At 36.3% G+C, this 21,772-nt stretch overlaps 1 protein-coding gene across 2 annotated transcripts in view; it reads right to left on the bottom strand.

Annotated features, from left to right (window-relative positions):
- Nucleotides 1-21,772, bottom strand: part of dsx-c73A (doublesex cognate 73A) — a 28,986-nt gene that overhangs the window by 4,404 nt on the left and 2,810 nt on the right. For both annotated transcript variants that reach the window (XM_017628799.1, XM_017628800.1), the window contains exons 3-4: nt 9,299-9,450; nt 8,610-8,688 (exon numbers count right to left, since the gene is read on the bottom strand). In XM_017628799.1, the coding sequence (XP_017484288.1) occupies nt 8,610-8,688; nt 9,299-9,450 (231 nt within the window). The remainder of the gene's footprint in view (nt 1-8,609; nt 8,689-9,298; nt 9,451-21,772) is intronic.

Here is a 21,772-nt window from a genome sequence, read left to right as displayed (position 1 = left end):
ACATAGGAAATAAGCTAATATCGTTTTATTTGACCAAGATTTAGCTATTAGCTTGTGATGGTTGAATAAAACATGCCTAATATTAACCCTCCGCCATCGGAATATGATTATGAGGATCGAATTGCGTTAATTGGTACCCCTTCCGACAACTTGGGATGCAAGTGTACGATATATCCCAGTGTTAGCTCCGTGGTCGAAAATTTATAGCCGCACCATATGTTGACAAGTTTTAATATATATATATATATTTTTTTTTATTTAATTTTACTTTTTTTTTTTAATAAACATATAGTCCATTCTTTAACAAAACGCTTGTAAATCCAAGTTCCGATTTTGTGTAATATTAAAAAAAATATTCAACAAAAATTTCAACCTTTCTAATTAGATTTCATAGAAAGAATTCGAGTAGATATACAGTTTTGTAGTGCATTGAATTCTAGTAGAATAAAGTAGAGCTCAAAATGACCTTTAATTTTTTCGATTTTTTTTTTTGTCGAATACGTTACGGGTTTCTTCTACATAAAAGTACTATATTGTGTTGGGACAAACAAAATTCAAAAAAATTAATTGTAATTTTCAGCCATTTCAAACATGCACTTTATTCTACTAGAATTCAAAGGACTAGAAACCTCGAAATTTTTAAGAAAATTTGTTAATTTTTTTTTTAAATTGTACAAAATTTTAAACATGGATTTATACGGGTTTTATTAAAGAATGAACCATATTTTTATAAACAAATTACAAAAATTAAATAACAAAAAAAAAAAAATGGTGAATACTTGTCAATATGTGGTGCGGTTATAATTTTTTTCGACCACTGTATATCATGAATATTTTGTACATTGAGCCACACGCGCCGAATGCCACGCCGATGTTTGCATGACTCGGCGGTGTAAACCTGTAATACCCACTCACACACTTTCCTTATCCGATCGTCCAATATGTTTCCATGAATTTTATCGATGATGACGACCTCTTTAGGACGTCCTGAACCTTCGGAGTCACTTTTTAACCATTGAAATAGATGGTGCATAATCCTCATAATATGGTTTCGGTAATGGATTTTTCACGCAAAAAATACTACTTAATCAGCAATTTTCGCTAAAATTCACGTGGTTGTCTGCCTTCAATGGCTGTCAAACACAAACTAAATACCACAGCTTGCTAAAAATTTTACAGTAGTCTATTGAATTGGTTTATTATCAAAGGGAATAAGTCGGCATTTTTCCGGTATGGAAAGCTTGATGCAGTTCAACAGAGCTCCTATAAACGAACCGAACTGCATCAAAATTGTCCTATCGAAAAAATTCCGACATATTACCTTTCGCAATTAACCGATTCATTTAAGGTTACTGAGCGGGATATTCAAAAAGTCGCTTTTAAAATTTACCTCGTAATGAAAACCTCACTTCTTTAGTCGCCAAAGTAGTTTTGTATTTTTGCCGCCAGGTTACAATCGTTTTCCCACCCATTATGGCTTGCAATATCTTACCAAATGACGCAAAAAGCGCCAAGATTTTTTCCACGTCCATCTCCAAACAAATTTTCCTACCTTTAAAAAAATCCAATGTAGACCGTATATCAACCACCCCTAACCCCCTTCTAAGTAAAATTCTGCATACGCCAGTGTTTGAAAAGCGCCTTCATTGCCGCAACACAGCATTAAAACCTCATTTAATGACAAATAAAACCGCTAATCACGATTTTTCCACACATGCTTTTGTACAGCCGCATAGAAATTGCAAGCAACACAGCAAACGCCATAGCTAAATGCACGTTAAAAGGCAGCAACCAGCAACCAGCAAAAACAACAACACACACACAAATCTACACAAACATAACTACAATGGCTACCCGTGGCAGCCGCAGCAGCAATTACTAAAGAGCAACAGCGCATTGGCAAAATGAAATAATGAAAATGAAACGAGTAACAAAAATAATAAAGGAATTGCTATAGTTCCAGCAGCTATAGAGCGCACACGCTCACACATCTACATATGTACATATGTAGGTCTGCCTGCTGGCGCTTTGCAACTGGTTCCACGTAAAGTCAAAGCGCCTATAAGCCCGCCGCTGCTGCTGCGGCATTTGCACCATGCCAACAGCAAAGCGCACGGGGCATCAGCAAAGCGGGCCAACTTTGTGCCCCAATCACGCTGCCCGCAAGCATGCAGCCAATGCCACTGGCACTGCCACTGCCACTGTGGTTGAGTTTCAGATTTTTTTCTTGCAATTCTTTTTCTACTGCTCCTTTTTTCTTGCTGCAACAGTTTTTTACATGTTTTCTATTGCCTGCTGTTTTGCTTGTCGCTTGTGTTGTTGTTGCTATTGTTGTATTGTCGTGGTTTAAGCCACTTCTAGCTACCATCAAATTGCCGTCTAATTTACGCCAAAGCTGTGAGGCTTTTCTATCTCACGCGATGCAATTCGATGTTGTTAGTCGTAGAAGAATAGTAGTCGTAGTTGGAAAGCAGAAGCTATGTACATAAAACAGCAGCCGGAACAGCAGTGGCATTGGCAGCAAGCAGTGCGACATTTGGCGGACACCTGGTGATTTGCTTAGACAGACAATCCATTTTTATTTCTAATTTTTATTTTTTTTTTGCAATTAGCGCATATTCCATATGTATTTCATGCCGGCGTGTTTTCAAATGTCACTATCAATGCATTTAGAATTGCCGGAAATTAGAATTTCAAATTAGTTTGAATGGATCATTATGTAATGTGCAACTACATACTTAATTTTTCATTCTGGGAAAAACGCAAGATTTATTGGACATTTATTGCGCATGGGTACTTAGTTCAAGCAGATAAATGCTAGAAAACATTAGCAATCAATAGCACAAATATTTGCGAAATTAAATCTAGTTTTCCGCTCTGATATATACCAGCAGTACAAAAAGAGTGACACCCTTCCTTTTGGCATTCCCTTACAAAGTCTGAGTAGGGGATGGTCAGAAAAATCGTCCCATCATTCTCTGCCGCTCTCAAGGAGTGGCACATTTCGGCCTAAACTGTAAGGCCCGTTGTAATTGGGAAAATTTCACCATGCTTGCTGAGCTGTTGTTGAACTATTTATAGTCCCTGACATTAGGAACCTTCGTCTTATAACAGAAATTGCAATCTGCTCCTAGATATTGCAGGACAGTGACAACATCTACAAAGCGGCAATGACCTGCTAGAGCCGAACTTTTTCGATCTCACTAAGGCCACGTTTGCCTATTAAACACACATGTGCATGCTCGTCCGCCATGCTAAAACCCTCAGTATCTATGTGACCGGGAATCCTAATGAGCTTACAGCTGTTCCGTTTAGCCATCGCTTGCATGGATCGACGACAGTGCGGCAAAACTTTTAACTAGTTCATTACGAACCTCAATAGATTTCGACCCATTCCTTACTGCTTGTTGGCTCCGCAGAGAATTTTTGATCTGCAACCAAATTTTGAACACACCAGTCTCAAAAGATACCCAAATATGCTGTCACGCGATGCCTCACTAGATCTAGAGTCAAAAGATCCAAAAATTCATCTACAGCGTCATTTGGTGTAGCATGGATTGATGGGGTTCCTACTAAGATGTTCTACTTTGCTAAGTATGCATAGGGTGATGCAAGGGTTATGCAGATCTTTGACAGAAATTATTTTGTGATAAGTATGTTATTGTTTTATTTTTGTCAGACAATTGGTGCTAAAGACTTTGGCAATCTTAGTCATGGAGCGATACTCAGTTGAACAACGCGTAAAAGTGATCCAATTGTTGAGGTCATCAAAACTTTGCCCACTGTACGGTGTGGTATTTGGGCTGGCGGAACCGTACTTCTTACTGTGAACGAACGCTATCGTGACTTGAAAACGAACTTTGTATGACCTGAATTAGATGACATAGACGTGCACAATATGTGGTTTCGAAAGAACGGCACCGCTTGCCACACAGCGCATGAAACATTGGCCCTATTGTGAACATCTGTGGGCTTATTGAATCACCCTATAGTCTAAGATTGGCCATATATTTAGAGCACATCACCATACAACAACAGGGGTATTCTTGAGCCAGGGATCTTTTTCCTAGGGCATCGCCAAGCATTGAACGCAAGAAATGCATTTTCATTATCTATTATATTTGCGCCACTCTAAAGGCGTTTACACTTCAAAATTCTGCCTTTTATCGTCTTTGATGGAATTACATTTGCGCAGAATAGTTCCTCCATTAAAAGTTCTAAGTTATCTAATTAATTAATGCAAGTTTTTGTTTTTGACACATTTGGAGAAGCAAGCCTTTAAAAGCCACCTTTGTGAATGTGTACACCCCTAATGTGCATACATTTGCAGTAGAATGCATTTTTAATTTTACTCACAATTGAATGCTAATGCATTTCCGTTGACTTCTACCACAATTAAAATCTCTTTTCTCCATATTTGCTGGCATCTTATCGCAACTAATCTGACAACGGATTATCATAGTACATAGAAAAGGTTTTTAATACACCGCATACATTTAAATATGTATGACATTCTACCACATACAGCTTCAAATTCGCTGGCCAAATAAGACTAGCAAAAGAATAATCACTTCTCGCCTTTAAGTGCTACTTACGTGACTTTGATTACCATTTTGCCTGCTCTAGGCATTAACGAAATTCCAAATCCCTAGACGGCAACACAGCAGATTGCCTACTACACTACATTGCATACTCACTTATCAATATACCACCTGCACAATTTAGCCTTTGGCTAGACATAGCACCCAAACAAAATCGCTTCGTGCAGTTCGTTTTTCGCAACATTAAAACATTAGCTAGACGCATTATTAGCGCTAAATGTATTTAATTCAATTGAACTGACTCAACTGAAAAGCGCAGTGTGCAGCGCAACTGAGAATAGATGGCTTGATTTTTAACATTTTAGCGCCGTAAAGCATTTTCGTCTGATTGAAATGGCTTTATTAGGCATAATTGCAAGAATTTTGCATTCAGCAGCTAAGCTTCATATCTGCCAGCCGAGCAAGCAACAAGTTTTAGCAAGCGCGCCATATGTTGCCACAATCAAGTTGCTGCTTCATATATAAGACTGCATAGAATGTGCTACTACGGCACCACATCTCAAAATGTGGCTAAATTGCTATTTATGTATTAAAGTGTCTACCCTTGCTGTTTGTATGAGTAGCCCTGCACTTATCTTCAGCAGTGAGTTTAACTGAAAAATAATTCACGTTGAGTGGCATTTAATGTTGCGGGTGTTGAAAATCAACGAAGTTGTTACTAAATTTGAAAATTCTAGCAGAAATCAAAAATGGAAAATAAATGTGTATAACTGTGAGAGTTAGCTGAGGTAAACGCATAATAACCACCCGCATCAGTTCGTTCTTGAACAGATGCTTGAGAAGCTACTGACAGCTGTTAGGTTGATAACTTAACCAAAAAAAATCTAATTGGCTGAGAATTTTTTTCTTATGTAATATACTAGGTGCTGGATATGGCGACCGCTGTTGTGTAATGGTTAGCAGTGCGCGCTACCATTCCGCAGGTCCTGGATTCAAGTCCGGTTCAAACCAACACCAAAAAGTAAAAAATTGTTTTCTAATACCGGTCGCGCACTTTATAAACCTGGGCCTAGTTCGATTGAGTATCAAAAAAAGTTCGCCATGCACCCCTGAGTCTAAAGTATTTTTGCAGGGCAAGTACTGTAACGGGGTACTTGAGGTCAATGCACTCTCGAGCAAAAAAAAAAGTACCTCCTCTAGACAAGAACATCGATATATCATAATTTAAGGTCCGATTGTAAATGTCACAGATATGAGGAGAAGTGTAGAAAGGCGACTCCTAGGTTCGGAAAAAAAAAATGAAATTTCCTTCGAATTGAAATGCTTCCTCAGGAAAAGTTTAAAAATTGTTGACGCGCTTTAGTTTACTGATATTAGAACAAGAGATTAACACAAGGTCCTGGAAATTAACGAACTTTCAATTAAAAAAATTGCCTCCTCGAGACAAGAACATCGCTATATAACAATTTAAGGTCCGACTGTAAAAAATATTTAGACTCAGGCGGTAAACTTTTTCTCCGTACGGTCTAATATTCATACATATATTTATGTATATTAAGGGGGAATGAAAATAAGCGCTTTTGGAAGTCGCTATTGCCTATCTGCAGAAAGTTGCCTTTCTAACCCAGATAATTATGTGGCAAAATATGGTTTTCTTCATTGTATATTTAGAGGTAATCCGAACAGGAGTAAGCTTAAAAAAAAACGAACAAAACCCTGCTTCACAGACTTTTAAGTGGCTTTTGTAAGAGACGTTAGACTAATATGAACTTGCTCTACACGAATTTGATAGGCATTTATTTTTCCAAAAACCAGTTTTCGAGATATAGAGGAAAATTCGGAGTTCGGGGTCTTTCAAAGTTATTGCCAGTTGGAATAATGAAAAAGGTTACTTAGAAAAATAAATGGATACCAAATTCATGTTCAGCAGCCTCAAATTAGTCTGGAAAAAATCTTTTTGTAAAAGACACTTAAAAATCTGTAACGTAGAGTGTTGTCCGTTTTTTTTTCCAAAATTTAATCCTGTTGGGTGAAGCCTTAAACATACGATGAAGTAAACAATACATAATAATAAGGGTGCAATTATTTCTGGGTTAGAAAGGCAAATTGCAGCAGGTAGGCAAAGGCCTTTTCCGAAAAAAGCGCAATTTCACTCCACATTAATGTAAGTTCGTGTCTTAAGTCTTTTGTTTGAACTGTTAAAAGAATGAGGAGGTGCTTCTTCGAGTGTTTGATGCGTTGTCTAAAAAGTAGAGAAGTCATTGGTTTCACTTGAATATACATATGTACATATCGTCGATGTTTTTGCAAAACCGCCTAACAAGTCTATTCTGCGCTGGTAATAAAAGTTTTGTAACCGGTAAATAAAGTTCCTGTCAATTTTTAAACCCTTTTCGAATTCTGTGTACTCTTGTAAGCGGTAAATTTTGTTACCATCTCATAAGCTGCTAACAAAGTACTGCTGAATATTTTAACTGCATTACCAACGTAATTAGAATCGCGGTGACAAGAACTGGTAACATTTTTTGGTAATAAAATTTTCCGATTAAAAAATCTTTGGTAATGTGCACAATAGACCTGTAAATCGCCGTTGTGGCAAAAATGAGATTTGGCAACCCTGAACTCCAGGCATTGAGATTTATGCATAAAAATCGTAAACTCGGTAGTAAAACAACAGATTTGTAGCTAGAGAAAATACCGCCTCTCAAAGCAATGCATTCAAATAAAAACCGTTTTTTCGCTACTCTGTAAAATTTGAGTGCCGTAAGATAGCCGATTTTGCAATTGGGCGATGGGCGGTTTTGCCAAAACTTCGACGATATGTAATGAAACTCCATGCCAGCATTGTACAGTACACTTAAAAAACATAAAAAAGTTGAGGATAAATGAGGCCAGGAGAACAGAAGTAACCTAACCCAATTTTTTTTTTTATACCCGAGCGCACTTCTGCACAAGGGTATATTAACTTTGTTCACATAACGGTTGTTTGGAACTGCCAAAACGGATCANACTCCATGCCAGCATTGTACAGTACACTTAAAAAACATAAAAAAGTTGAGGATAAATGAGGCCAGGAGAACAGAAGTAACCTAACCCAATTTTTTTTTTTATACCCGAGCGCACTTCTGCACAAGGGTATATTAACTTTGTTCACATAACGGTTGTTTGGAACTGCCAAAACGGATCAGGATAGATATAGACAAATGTATACATAAATGCTCAGAATGAATAGAGAAGTCGATTAAGCCATGTCTGCCTGTCCGTGCGTCCGTCCGTGTACACGATAACTCGAGTAAAAATCGAGATATCTCAACGAAATTCGGTATGTAGGTTTCCCTTTATCCAAGGTAGATTGGTATTGAAAATGGGCGAAATCGGACTGTAACCACGCCCACTTCCCACACTTAACGGTATTTTCGAAAAATCCAAGAACTGAAATTGAAAATTTTTTTTTATAGTTCGATATAAAAAATACGAGACTAAAAAGCAGCGAACGACCTATAATAGATTTTGGAGTTCGAGTACTACCAAAACTGCAAATAGTTTTAGCTACGTTTAGTCTAAATCACATATTCTTGGGCCTAAAAAATGGCCCACGGCGCAAAAACTGACGCCTCGAGTAGCCTTTTCAACTAGCAAATGGAGTACTGCGTTTTTTTACATTTTCCCTCATACTTCATCATACCTTTACAAGTACGTACATTTTTGTTTTTGCACAAATCTCGACTACTTCAACCTCTACTTAAGTCAGTTGAAGTGCAGGTTAATCTGCTGTCTAACTGCTTATTTAAAATAATTACATTACAAAGAAAAACACAAAAAAAGAGAGTACAAACAAAATTGAATGTATACCCAGCGTTTAGTTTTATTTCTCACCGATTGCTATTTGTGCTAAACCGCAATATGTTCGTCTTCTTTTTTCTCCCGCAATTTAACAATTTCTTGTTAGTCTACACTATTCCAATTTGCTGCTGCACTTCCGCACAACGCCAGCACATTTTTATCCACACATATTTTAACTTTAATTCAGCGCGCATTCCACCCGTCTCCCACTACATACTTACTTACCTTCTTTTTACTATCGCCCACCAATTTCGTTGTATGCTGATCGTCCTCATTCAAGCTGGCCGAACAGGGATCACGGTATCTGGTGGTGGTCCAGCAAAGCAGTGGCGCGTTTGGTAAAATGCGAAATAGAGGGGGGGAGGGCAAAAAACGAAAAAGAAAAAAATTAAGTAAAATAGTAAAAATCAAGCATTCACTTTATAAAACGAAATAATCAATTGCGAAATTATTTAATTTTATTCATGCAGCAGGCGGCAGTCAGCAGTCGGCAGTCAGCTTTGGTAAAGTTAGCTCGGCAGTTGGTATGCAGCAAGCTCAAGCTAGTGTGTACCGTACATTTAGTGGCATGTGGCATGCAACAATGCTATTCTCGCCAGTATAAGGTGATAGCGCACCCAGCTTCAATTGTGTTCGGCTTCCAGCTGCCAGCTTGCAGACATGTGTATCCATTACACGGCCAGTCAGGCAGCACCGTTCCGTTCATCATTCGTTTAACTGTCAGTTTGTATATTTGACTGTCTGTTTGGCTGTCCATTTAGTCTTACATCCAATCTACTGACTGTTGCATGTTGCATGTTGCATGTGTGCAAAAACACACACTCAAACACATTCACATACATTCGTACACATTCACATACATATGTATGTAATACACAAACTCATTTGCTACGCTTGGTCGTCGTGGTACTCACCTTGATGGACAGGCACACAATGGTTGTGTGTAATTCAGACGCACATAAACCGCATTACAGACCTGCTGTATCGCACACTCGGGCAGCAAGTAAATATGTTGATTGTGTGGATAGTAGTGATACTTTGTGGGTTTTGCGGTGGCAGATGGTTTCTGCAATGAATGAATAAACAATCAAATGGGAAAATGATTAGTAATTTGTTGTTTTACTATTTATAAATAAGAGAGGAAAATAAAATGGCAATGGCAGTGTGAAAAAATATGCAACGATTGATTGGCTTGAGCACTGTGCGCGCTCGATTACATTGAATTGCTTGCATATTTGGTTAATAAATTAATCTGAACAGCAATTATATCTATCTATGCTCGGGAAATGAAGTGTTTAAATGGAAATTAAAATTTATGTTTGTATGTGTATGCAAATACATATGTATGTCTTTATGAAATCCATATCAAAATTGATTTGCTTCAGTAGCATTTAATAAAAGAGCAGCGAAAATTCGGCCAAGCTTATATTGGTAATGTGGAAAAAAGGGTAGGAGAAACTCAATCGTTTTCTAAAATATAATTTTTTTCATCACTACATCACCTAAGTTTTTCAACAAAGGCTTTTGGCTAAATTTGGGTGGGCTAAATATGAGTATGACAGAAAAAATATTCACTCGAATGCTTCTCTTCTTCATTGACGCTACGGCCGCCTGTCGTTTCTTCTTCTTGAAACTGATGCCTATTAGAAAGAACAAAGTCAAGCCAAATCGACTCCTCTGCCGCACGGTAGGGAGTCGCAAAGTCGGAAACCTCCTCTCGATATCGAACAGCCGGCAAATGCCCTTTCCAATTCTGAAGAAACCCCACCTTCCTAGATAGGCAGGCAGCTCTAAAAGCTCTAAAGTCTGTCAAAAATATGTAATTCGTGAATTCTCGCAGATCACTCAAAGTGAAAGCGGAGCAGTTTGCTTTTCACCATCACAATAGTAGGTCTTGAGCCTAAGTGAGTGCTATAGTTACGGTGACCAGATTTCTGTGGCCAAAAATCGGGACATTTCTAAAGCATCGAATCCGAACATAAATTTTTTTTTTAAATAAAAAGACATATCTTTTAATACAGTTTTATTTAAAATAAAACAAAGAGAAAAAAACTTGAAAAATGATTGCAAAAATGTGTCCACATAAGATATACGGTGGCGAGAATGTAAATAGGGAAAATACATTTTAGCAAATTTTTGCTACTTTTTTTTTTGTTTAAAAAATGTTTATTATTTTTTTTATAAAAATCTAACTTACTATCTAAAAGCAACATGTAAATCAAAATTTCAAACTTTGTAGAACATTTATAAAAATTCGACGAATTTTAACAAATGTTGATCAAAATTTTAACTATTTCAATCAGATTTTCCAGAATTGTAATGAGTATACAGTTTTGTAGCCCATTAAATTTTAGCACAATAAAAGGCAATTTTACAGTAGTACCCTTGATTTTTGGCAAATTTTTGTTCGCGCATTTTCTTCCATCCAAGGTACTATGTTTCCATTTTTTATTTTTTTTATGGAGAAAATGAGCAAAACCTTCCACAAAAAAATTCACCAAAAATCAATGGTACTCATAATGTTTCTAAGATATCTAATTAAAAAGCTCAAAATATTGATGGTACTTGGTCGAATTTTGCTAATTTTTGTACAAAGTTTGAAATATTGACTTACATGGTCTTTGTTAGATAACGAGCTACACTTTCGTGTAAAATAATAAACATAAATACCAAACATTAAACAATCGGAGAAAAAAATCCTAAAATGTCTCTTCCCTATTTATATTTTCGCCACTGTATCTACAGCTTATATTTTTTATATCCATGATTTTTTCGAGAGAATTAGTATTTTTTTTTTTTATGATTTCACTAAATTCAAGTTAGAATCGTTTCATTAAAAAATACCTACATAAAAAACAATTATAAAGAGCTTAAAAATTTAGACAATATAGCTAGCGGGAGCACAGAATAAACAACCAAAGATCATAGAAAACACGGATGCTGGCTATGTTTATGACTCCCTTATATTCTATGTCCTTTGTGATAACGAAAGTGCTGCCACGTTTGTACGAAAAATTATTTTTGGGCTAGCGTACAGGGAAACTCTTATTAAATTAATAAACAAAACACTGAAAATCGGGACTTAGTCGGTACAAATATGAAAAAGCGGGACACTTATACGTCCCGACTTTTAAAAAATATTCAGCGGTAGAATTTTCTCAAAATCGGTACTGCCCCGCCAAAATCGTCACCGTACCTATAGTCGACCACGATAAAATAACGTAACCTTGCCCTCCACCTGGTATGGGTGGTGAACGCAAGATGCCACCACTTTGACATCCGATATGAAAAGGGGCCGAGCTGCTAATGCTGGCCAAAGGCAAATATTAATGGCAATGGTTCTACGGAGAAATCATAAATACTGAAAACGAAAAAGAGCCTGCAATTGTCCAAACATGTCAAAGTTAGAGAAGACCCCTTAATCGAAGCAATTTTGAAATTTTCTTACACAAATACATTTCTTTCTATGCTGTTAATTATTTTCTAATAGCCGTTGCACAGCTAAGTGCTATACATTTTTACATACTTACATACATACCTAACTATACATATATGTATGCAATTATCTACATACATATCCACATTTACTCGCACACTCACGTGTGAGAAATAATTTTATGCAACATAGGCAAGAGTAAACATTTACCTTTTCTGTGTAAAAGGAAATAAGGCGTAACATTTGCATATCGATACAGCAATATTATGCAATATATGTAGTTTGTCGAATGTTTGTTTTAGCATTTAGCATTTAATGAGAAAACAAATATTTGCAAGTTGCAAACATCAGTATGCAGTCAGCAATGCAAACCAAACGCAGTGATGTAGCAAATAAACTGCTAATCATTTGGCCGATAGGAAATGACGGTAGCAATGTTGCGACTTATTGGCAAATGGCAATAAAATATGCGTTGTTTTTCAATAATGAAAGTTGTTTCGTGTAAATTTCCCACACCAAGGAAAATAGCTTTGCTGAACTTCGTCTATACATAATTAGTTATGTAGGAGTTTTGTGCTAAATGTGCGCTCAGTTTGTATTTATGGTAGTAGTAATTTATCTCTGTTGAAGACAAACAAAAAAAAAAAAATACAAAAAAAAAACTCTATTCAACATGGGAATCATAGCTAAATATTAAAGTTAATTTAAATCCGAGAAGTAATCGACCAGCCATAGAAATACTTTATTTGCCAAAGTAAAATGTGGCATCAAAGAAGTTGCATTAGAATGTGGACTCAGCATGCAACTGAAGAACATATAAGGCCCCTATAGCAGCATAGTTTTGTACCTACATATGTTTGTATATACATATGTACATACAAACGTATGGGAAAGTCGAACAACTTGCAGGCGGCTAAGAATGGCGAGACTTTTACTAATATTGTTTAATTTTGTATTTAGGAAATGCGAAAAAAATGTACCTACATTTACTTAACCATCACTTGGCATGCAATCCAGCGCAAGGTGAATTCAACGAAATGGATTTACGCCGCCACACATGTGGCACAAATATCACTGCCCATAAATATATATTTATTTGCGTGTATTTTTACATATCTAGGCAAGTCGGTGCGCTAGCCAAGTTGTAAAATGTTAATGGGCCCTCTCCAAAGTATTGGTTTTCAGTTGCTTAGTTTTTTTACTAACTGCCTTAAAATTAGCGTACTCAGTTTGCTGATTTCGCGAATCAAAAGTTGCCCCAAGTAGTGTTCCTTTTTAACCGTTTTGGTTTGGCCCAAATGTCAGTTACGAGGTTTTGCAGAAATACGATAAGCGGTTTTGTACTTTAAACGATGATATATTGCATTAAGTGCTGTGTTCTAAGCCTCTTTTCTTCAATTGCCTTCCTTCAAGCGTCGTTGTTTAAATACCGCATTTTTGTGCTATTGAGGGTGGTTCAAAGTGTTATGTGCTATCGTGTCTGGGGGCTCGAAGTAGCTCCTTACGCGACTAACCAAGCGATAAGGCCGGCATCTTACCTGCTCCCTTCCGCCGCAGTGCGCGCCGGGAGGTGTTGAAGTGGAACCACCTGGGAACTTTCTTTTGGGCTGTCCATACTTCGTGATGCTCAAATTGAAATATTTTGGCTCTCATTTCATAACTAAGCGTGGGTAGGTCTCGGGTGTATTAATTAATAATAATTTACAAGGTAACACAAAGGACAATATCCAAAATTTAGAAGCACGCTCCTTGTATGGGACAACCACTAAAATTACGGTGACCATCCGTCCTGTATTATACGGGACAGTCCTCTTTTTTGACGCATTGTCCTCTTAATTTATTTATTTTATACGGGACGCCAAATGTTCCGTATTTCTTTTAATGTCCTGTATTTGTCCCATATTCGGTGCTCCGATGCCTTAACAGCTCATTAAAATGGCATACCTATGAACGAGTTTTAAGTGGTGTTGGCATATAATCGTAATTTTCTATATAAATAGTTATTATTTTCAAATCTGAATGCCTGTGATTCGAATCGAGGAATACATACAGTGGCCAAAATAGAAATTAGGACTCGACAGTTTAGTAAGTTTTGGCTATTTTTCCTTAGATTTTTTAATTTTTACTATTTTTTTATGAAAGTAAAGCTCTTTTTCTAACAAAAACCATATAACACCAAATTTCAAACTTTGAGCAAAAACTATAAAAATTAATTCTGCAATGTTTCAGCAAAATTTCAAACTTTTTAATTAGAAACTTTAGAAAAAATTTGGTTTGTAGTTTTGTAACTCATTAAAATTGAGTACAAGAAAGTGAGAGTGGAAAGTGCTGCACATTTGCTTCTCTTAAAAAAAAAACAATACTTTGTATGAAAAAAATGCGTAACACCGTCAACAAAAAAAAAAAAATTGCCAAAAATTAGTGGTAAGCCTTACCGACTTAAAATTGCATTTTCTTATACTAAAATTTAACGAATTTTTTTTAACAAATTTTACTGGGTAAAAATCTCGAGAAAATTATCCCACAAATTTTTGATGTTACTATAAGGATACTGTTTCAGGGAAAACAGTGTGGAGAAAATTTTCCAAATTATTTTTTGTCCCGTATTCGGCTTTCATAAATATGGTCACCGTAACCAAAATCTACCCAAACCTAACGTTATGTAAACCTCATCGAATTGGAGTAGAAAACTTGAGTGCATAAATGAAATACTGAATATACTTAAATTGCTAGCCGAGGGGAATAAAAAGTCTGTATAATTTTTTAATTGTGAAAAATTGGGTCACCTTTCACGCAGATACAGCGTAAGTTCAAAAACTACCCACAACCAATTAGGATGTATGCGTAGAGCTGAAAAAGATGTAGCTGCAGTTGCTCCAACTGGCTACCTGAATCGGACATGGAAAAACGAAGATGTCTATTATTAAGCAATCATTTTGTGTTTTACTTTACAATCCAAATAGAAAACCCCCGCATAACCTATTGACCGTTTTCCGCAGCCATTATCTGGTCTAAAAGTTTCACAAGATATGCAATTATAAAGATGAAGGTTAAACGCAGCCTAATCCCATACCACAATAATTTGCACCCAGCTCGTTCAACTGCAGGGTAGCCTGCAACAGTGCAGCAGCTAGCAGCTAGCGAGTTTGGGGTGCGCTGCAAAAGTATTATAAATTAAAAATTATAAAAAGGTAAAACAAAATAAACTTTCCTACATCATTGGGCTGTTGGTGAGTAGTTAGCGCAGTGCATTGCCGCAGCGCTGCTGCCTGTCCATCTTCATTCTATGTACTACCAACGCCTGCCAGCCTTTCAGCCCGTCTGTCTGTCTGTCTGTCTGTCCGTCTATCCATCTAACTGCCATAAGCAGCAAGTGTTATCGGTAGTGTGGCATGAGCGCGCGCGTGCGCGTTGTGCTCATAATTCAATTATTTGTTGTTGTTGCTGTTCAGTGTATTCTCTAACTGTTGCTGTTGCTTGCCTCATGTTGCATAAAAATGAGGTTAATCAAAATGAAGACCTTCACACACGTCTAAATTTCAAGTTTGCGCGCGCGCGCGCGCACGAATAAAACAACTTACAACCAAGCGCGAGGGAAAAATGTATTCAAAGCATAAGTGTGAGCGAAATGCTAGTTGTTTGTTGAAATAACATATTTACTTGAGGCATGCTATACATCAGTGATTCCCAAAGTGGTCCAGGTTGACCGCCAGTGGTCCACGGGGACGCCATGAAGGTTTACGTTGGCGTGAAAAAATATGGCGGTCCACGAGCTGTAAGTGGGGGTCCACGAAAATTTATCTGGTTTCGACAGTAAAGAACCAAAATGGTTTCTTGATGGCCTCTTTATTTAATTAAAATTTTTTTGAGTGGTGTATAGGGCTTTTGATACACTGCTGCGCTTACCGTCACTTTGTGGATGTTGGTATAACACTTAGTGAGGGGAGGCGGAAATCGCTGGCGGCAAAGATTTGTGCACTTGTGTGTGCGAACTCACACATTGTCGAATCTTCACTGATGGCTTAATGGGGGAATATGCTTCGGTATTCCAGGCAGAGGTATTTGCAATCCTCTAAGCCATGGACTACGTGGTGGAAAATAGGTGGAAGGGGAAGAATTTACGTGTCTGTAGTGACAGTTAAGCTGCACTTAAAACATTGGCCAGTCCTCTATCTAAGTACTTTCAAATTAGTTCGACAATGCAAGTCTCGACTAAATTATGGTGGTAAACATAACGAGCTTGCTTTACTCTGGGTGCCAGGTTACTCCGTAGTACCTGGCCATAAGACATCTGACCATTTGGGCATAGTTGGCTTAGGCGAAACTCATATTGTCTTCATTCTCAGAAGGTCTATTTAGTTTTTTGCTCTTACTGAGCAGACGGGACTGCAGACAACTTGTTGTACTGCTGACTGGCCACTTTACGTGGCACAAACACCTAACTGTGATAGGCGTAAATGACAATTCCATTTGCCCAGCCTGCCTTGAAGAGGATCAGACGATGGAATATTTCTTGTGCTTCTTGCTTGTTTGGTTGTTTATCATCTCAATTTTTCTAGATTTTCTCTATTGTCAGTTTCTGAATTTAAAGTTTGGCGTAAAAAAAGAATTATTGAAATCGGTTAATGTGGTTCCGACGAATTGATAGTACTTTGAAGGCTTTACGAGCTCTTTTTTTTAACTTGTGTAATCACATTATTTTAATAAATAGAACACAAGAAAATATTTTATTTTTATTTCTGCCACTCTGAATTTTGTTTCGAAACTCACTCGCCATGCAAATGTACATCGTTAGATCTAATCTTCACATTTTTTGATGAGCTTTGGGAATATGTTAGAAATGAGCAGCAGGGGGTCCATAGAAACCAGTAGTTTTGAAAGCGGTCTACGAGAAAAAAAAGTTTGGGAGCCTCTGCTATACATTCATAACTATACCTTTATATGTATGTATGTTTGCATGTACGTCCATACTTTGGCTGTGAGAGGGTTGAGAGTTGATTGTGCATTCATTCGAATGATCACATGAAATTACACCACTGAATGAATGCACTATGGAAATGTGCAACATAAAATTTCATCTTTAATCATACACTCAATAATGCCACGTCGTGGCATGCACTGCATTCTTCTTTGCTTAGTTGATCAGCTCTGCAAAAGTAACTAATCCATTCAATAACGTCTTTGAATTAACTATACTTACATACATACAGCAATTGATATGGCCACATGCGGCGCAGCGCAGACTCAATCGCTTAATTGAATTTTTGCATGTGAACTACCAATCGACACAATTCACCTAAAAATAGAGTGTAGATTATTAAAAACCATTTGTTAGACAGGACGCTTTATACGTACGCCGAAAGCAAACATCATTCGGCATCGTCATAACTACGATTTTTGCATGCCTAACTACCTTCCCATGAAAACGGCCTTAGGCTTGAAGAAAAATATTCAAGTTTTATAAATCCATTTGGAGTACGATTTTTAGATTGCACTAGTGAACCCGCATGGCGCTAAAACGCCCAAAATTGTATTTCAAAAAACTTAAAAAATGTTCCAAATGTTAGTCAGAGTTATAAGAAATCCGAGTGCCATATTTCATTAAAACCGTGCAGCCGTTTCTGACTGAAGAGCAGTCTCGCATAGTGCATGTTTTTTTTCGTCGATTTTCAAATCACTCTATACCGATGAAAAAAATTCTTAATTAAAAAAGTAAAACTTTATCATACATCTACAGGCTATGGCCTCTAGTTTGACCTCCCATTTTTGAAATTCCTTTTCAAAAGTATTCTCAAAATAAAATCTTCTTAAATCTCTTTCGTCTGACATTGTGATACACATGCATTTCAATAATCTGTTGAACTAATTTCAATTTTATTGTTCGAACAAATGGCAACCCTCCTAAATAAAGGTCAAGGAATAAATCCCTTTCAAACCAATCTTTTAGTAATTCATCCAACTTACTGAATAATTTCAATGTAACTTTTTAAACATGTGGCAACTCTCTTCAAACATCGAAATGTTCAAACTAAAGTTTTCTTAACATTCTTTCGTTTGACTACGGTATTTTTATATTTCATGTACTTTTTGAATTAGTTAATTGAGTTAGCCCTTTCAAACAGGTGGCATCCCTCAAAAGTATTTTTAAGCTCAATCATTGTTAACTCTCCTTCCCCGGACACTGCGATACATATTTTAATTAACTGATGAATTAAGTGCAATTTAAATTTTCAAACATGTGGCAACCCCGCTATGTACAGTTCAGAAATAATAAATTTGCAAACCCCCTTCGATTGATACCCATATTTTAATAACTCATTTAACTTATAAAAAAATTTGAATTTAACTTTTTAAACAGGTCGCAACCCTCTTCCAATGCCTCATAAATATTCTTAGCGTTCAAACAAAAGATTTCTTACCACTCCCGTCGTTTGATATCCATATTTTGATATTTCGTATAACTTGGGAATAAGTAAACTAAATTCGACACTTCAAACAGGCGGCAACCCTCTTCAAAATATTTTCAAACTACTACTTTCTCAAACCCCTTTGGTTTGGCACCCATATGGTGATACATATTTCTCTTGCCTAATATGATTTTTATATAGCTGGCAACCCTCCTATAGTTCAGCTCAGAAACAAAGCTTTTCAAAACCATTTCGATTGAACCCAGTTTGTCATAATGGATTTATTTTTTTTAAATAATTTTAATATACTTTTTTAAAAGGTGGCAACTCTTTTCGAAAAACTAAAACCAGTTTGCACATCTACAGATCAAGCGCTTTAATTTTACATTTCATTCTTGAAAATCGGGCGATCATTTGTCCTGAACAAAAAAGCCCTTCGTGTATTATATATATAGATGTAGATAAGTGGGACTTTAACTTTCTCTGACAAGAACCATCGTCGTCCACGTTTTTGGTGGCCCTTGTTAACAATACGCTGACTGATATTTCTCTTAATTTTTTCCCTTGGTACGGAAACAATTTTTTCGTCAAAAAGTCAAAGCTTTATAATATTCTAATGCGTCCGAAACTGCGTACATGGATGGGTGTGCCTCGTGAGACAGACACCCAAACATATCGGGCGATTCAAGGGCGATGCAGATCTTTGACAACAATTATTTAGGCGCATTCTGGTTTTCGTACGAATCGAAAATTTGAAATTTTTGTATAGAAAATGATAGGAAAATTTCATGATTTTCGATTTGTACGAAAACAAGAATACGCTCCATTATATTTTTTCAGACATTTGTTACAACTTAGTTAAACAACGCGTTAAATATCTAAATCCAAATGTTTTATGAAAATCGTTGTTTTGCAAGAAGTACCTTTGTCGGATTTTTTTATTTGCTATCCTCTTTAGATCAGATATGGAACGGAAAATATTTTTGGCCGCCTAAATCGGCTAAATATACCAGTGTGGGTCGCCCCTCGACAGGCAACGTCGAACTTCCGAGTGCATTCTGCTACGAACGCCAGCTTCTCATACAATCCCCATTCGGAATCGGCGTACAACTGTAGGTTCGTCCCCTTTGTGTGACAACATCAAGTTGCACGCAACAAATCGGCGGAGAAGCTCGGCCGAATACTAACACATGTGTAAGCGCGAATCTATTATTATTATCTTATTAATGGTTTCAATTAACTTATTCATTACACGGTTTAAAGTTTATAAGTAGATGGCAACCCTCTCCAAAAATATGTTAGTAATAAAACTTACTCAAACGATAGACGTTTGATACCCATATTAAAATATTTAATTTTACTTTTCAATTGAATTGATTCTGAATTTCTAAATGGGTGGTTACCCACGCCAAAAAAATATTTCCGAATTAAAGCTTTTTCAAACGTTCGTTCAACCGTTCTTCGTTTGATCGCCAAACATATGTAAATAATTCGTTCGACTTGTAAATTAAATTGATTTTATTTTCTAAGCAGGTGGCAACCTCATAAAAAGATATTTTGGAAAGAAATCGTTTTCAACCTCTCCTTTGATGCCCACATAAAAGATATGATTTAACTTGATAATAAAATTAATTTTTACATTTTGAACAGATGGCAACCCTATTAAAAAAAAATCGTTTTGAGCCCATTTTCCCTCACATCCACATTTTATTTTAATATTTTATTTCACGTATCATTTATTTTGATTTTAACTTTTGAAAAAAAGGTGGCAACTCTTCTTAAATAATATCCTATATGCTAATCCAGGTTAAGACCTACGTCCTCCACCGCCGCTTTTGTGTGAAGGAGCAAAAACATACTGAAACGTTTGTAACTTTTTGCGCGTTTATGAAATATTTCTTTTTTTTTCAAAATTCATAGTCCTACACTAAACTCCTTCATATGAATCTTTGACTTCTATTTTCAATGGATGCTCCGATAAACGTGCTCGTCTGAACTTGGTTTTCCCCACCACTCTTTGTGGTTCAAGTTGGCACAGCACTCAAACGTCAACACAGGCATGTCAGCGGAAATGTCACTTTCTACTCAATATATACAACAACAATAACTTGCACTTCAACTTTAACTGCAATTTAAATAACAGCTGACGAAGAGTCAAGAAAATGCACAGACGACATGAAAATCAATAGTGAATGACAGAAATATCATTAAAATCGCGCCAAAAGCACTCGTTGCGGCAAGAAGAGGCACGAAAAAAAAGGAAACGAGAAAAAGGCAATCGAAAAACGTGGCCATAAAGAAGAAAATACTCGTATCGGCCCACAGCACACACGAGTGGCCGAAAAATAGAAGCATCGAAATGCAAATAAGCGGTGCATAAAAAAAAACGAGGAAAAGTACGCTAGTAGCTGCGTGAAAATCAAATAGTGCAAATAATGGTTAGCACATACATACATACATTTGTACACAACTGGAAGTGCATACTTGCGACTGTAGATATTTATCTATATGTATATGTATATTAGGGTGCGTCATCAAAAAAGTTATTATATTTTAAAACCTGCGCCAAAATATTTCGGAAAAATATAAAAACTGTCGCGGGCTGCACCGATTTGAAAATAAGGGGCCCAGGACTTTTATAGCTTTTATAATAAAAATCCTTAGAAGAAAGTTAATTTTGGACATTTATCTTATTTACATAAAATAAAATAATCGGTCAACCCGGACTTGTTATTTTTTTAGTCCAGTAATAACAGTTAAACTTGGCCACATATTTTTAAGAGCGAAATAAAAGTCCTTTCCCAATAAAAAAAAACGGCTTATCCAAATTAAACAAATTTGATATCAAACGAAAGAGGAGTAACATACCTTTCAAACTGGTGCATCTAAACGAGGACTGCCACCTATTCATTTAAAAATATTTTTAATTACCATAGAACAAATATTGCGTCAGATGTATGAATTTCCTTTCTATTAAATTATAAAAAAATATGTAAATAAGTGGTTTGTTTAGATATTTAAAGTTGAAAGCTATTTCAGTCCTCTTTCATTTGATAACAAATTTGTTTAATTATGAAACGACTTTTATTTCCGCCTTATAAAATATTTGGCCAAGTTTGCTTGTTATTACGGATTTTCGGTTATTATTGCATATTTTTCTAAAAAGTTCGAAAAATAAAAAGAATCAGGGACTCTTGCCCAGGAGGTGCTGAGATCAAAGCAACATTGATAACTTTATCCTACGAAAATATTTTGACGAGCAAAAAAAATAACTGTTATTTTTGTTCCCTGTTGAAAATACCTCCAAAATTCCCATTATTTTGATTCGGTTGCTAAAATTATTAAATATATTTATGCAAACCTTTAAAGTATAAACTCTGCTATCGTGATTTTTTCGAAAACAATTTTTAAAAACTAATTTTATTTATATATAAAAAACCCGATTTTTTAAGTTTTTTTCAAATCGGCACAGCTCACGCCAATCTTAATATTTTTCCAAAATATTTTGGTAAAAGTTTTAAAATATGCAAATTTTTAAATTACCG

This window comes from Rhagoletis zephyria, unplaced genomic scaffold, assembly GCF_001687245.7.
Source record: "Rhagoletis zephyria isolate East Lansing unplaced genomic scaffold, Rhagoletis_zephyria_1.1 Rzeph_scaffold_06215, whole genome shotgun sequence".
NCBI lineage: Eukaryota > Metazoa > Arthropoda > Insecta > Diptera > Tephritidae > Rhagoletis > Rhagoletis zephyria.
Note: the sequence above shows the minus strand (reverse complement) of the source record. Positions and strands in the feature narration are given on the sequence as shown.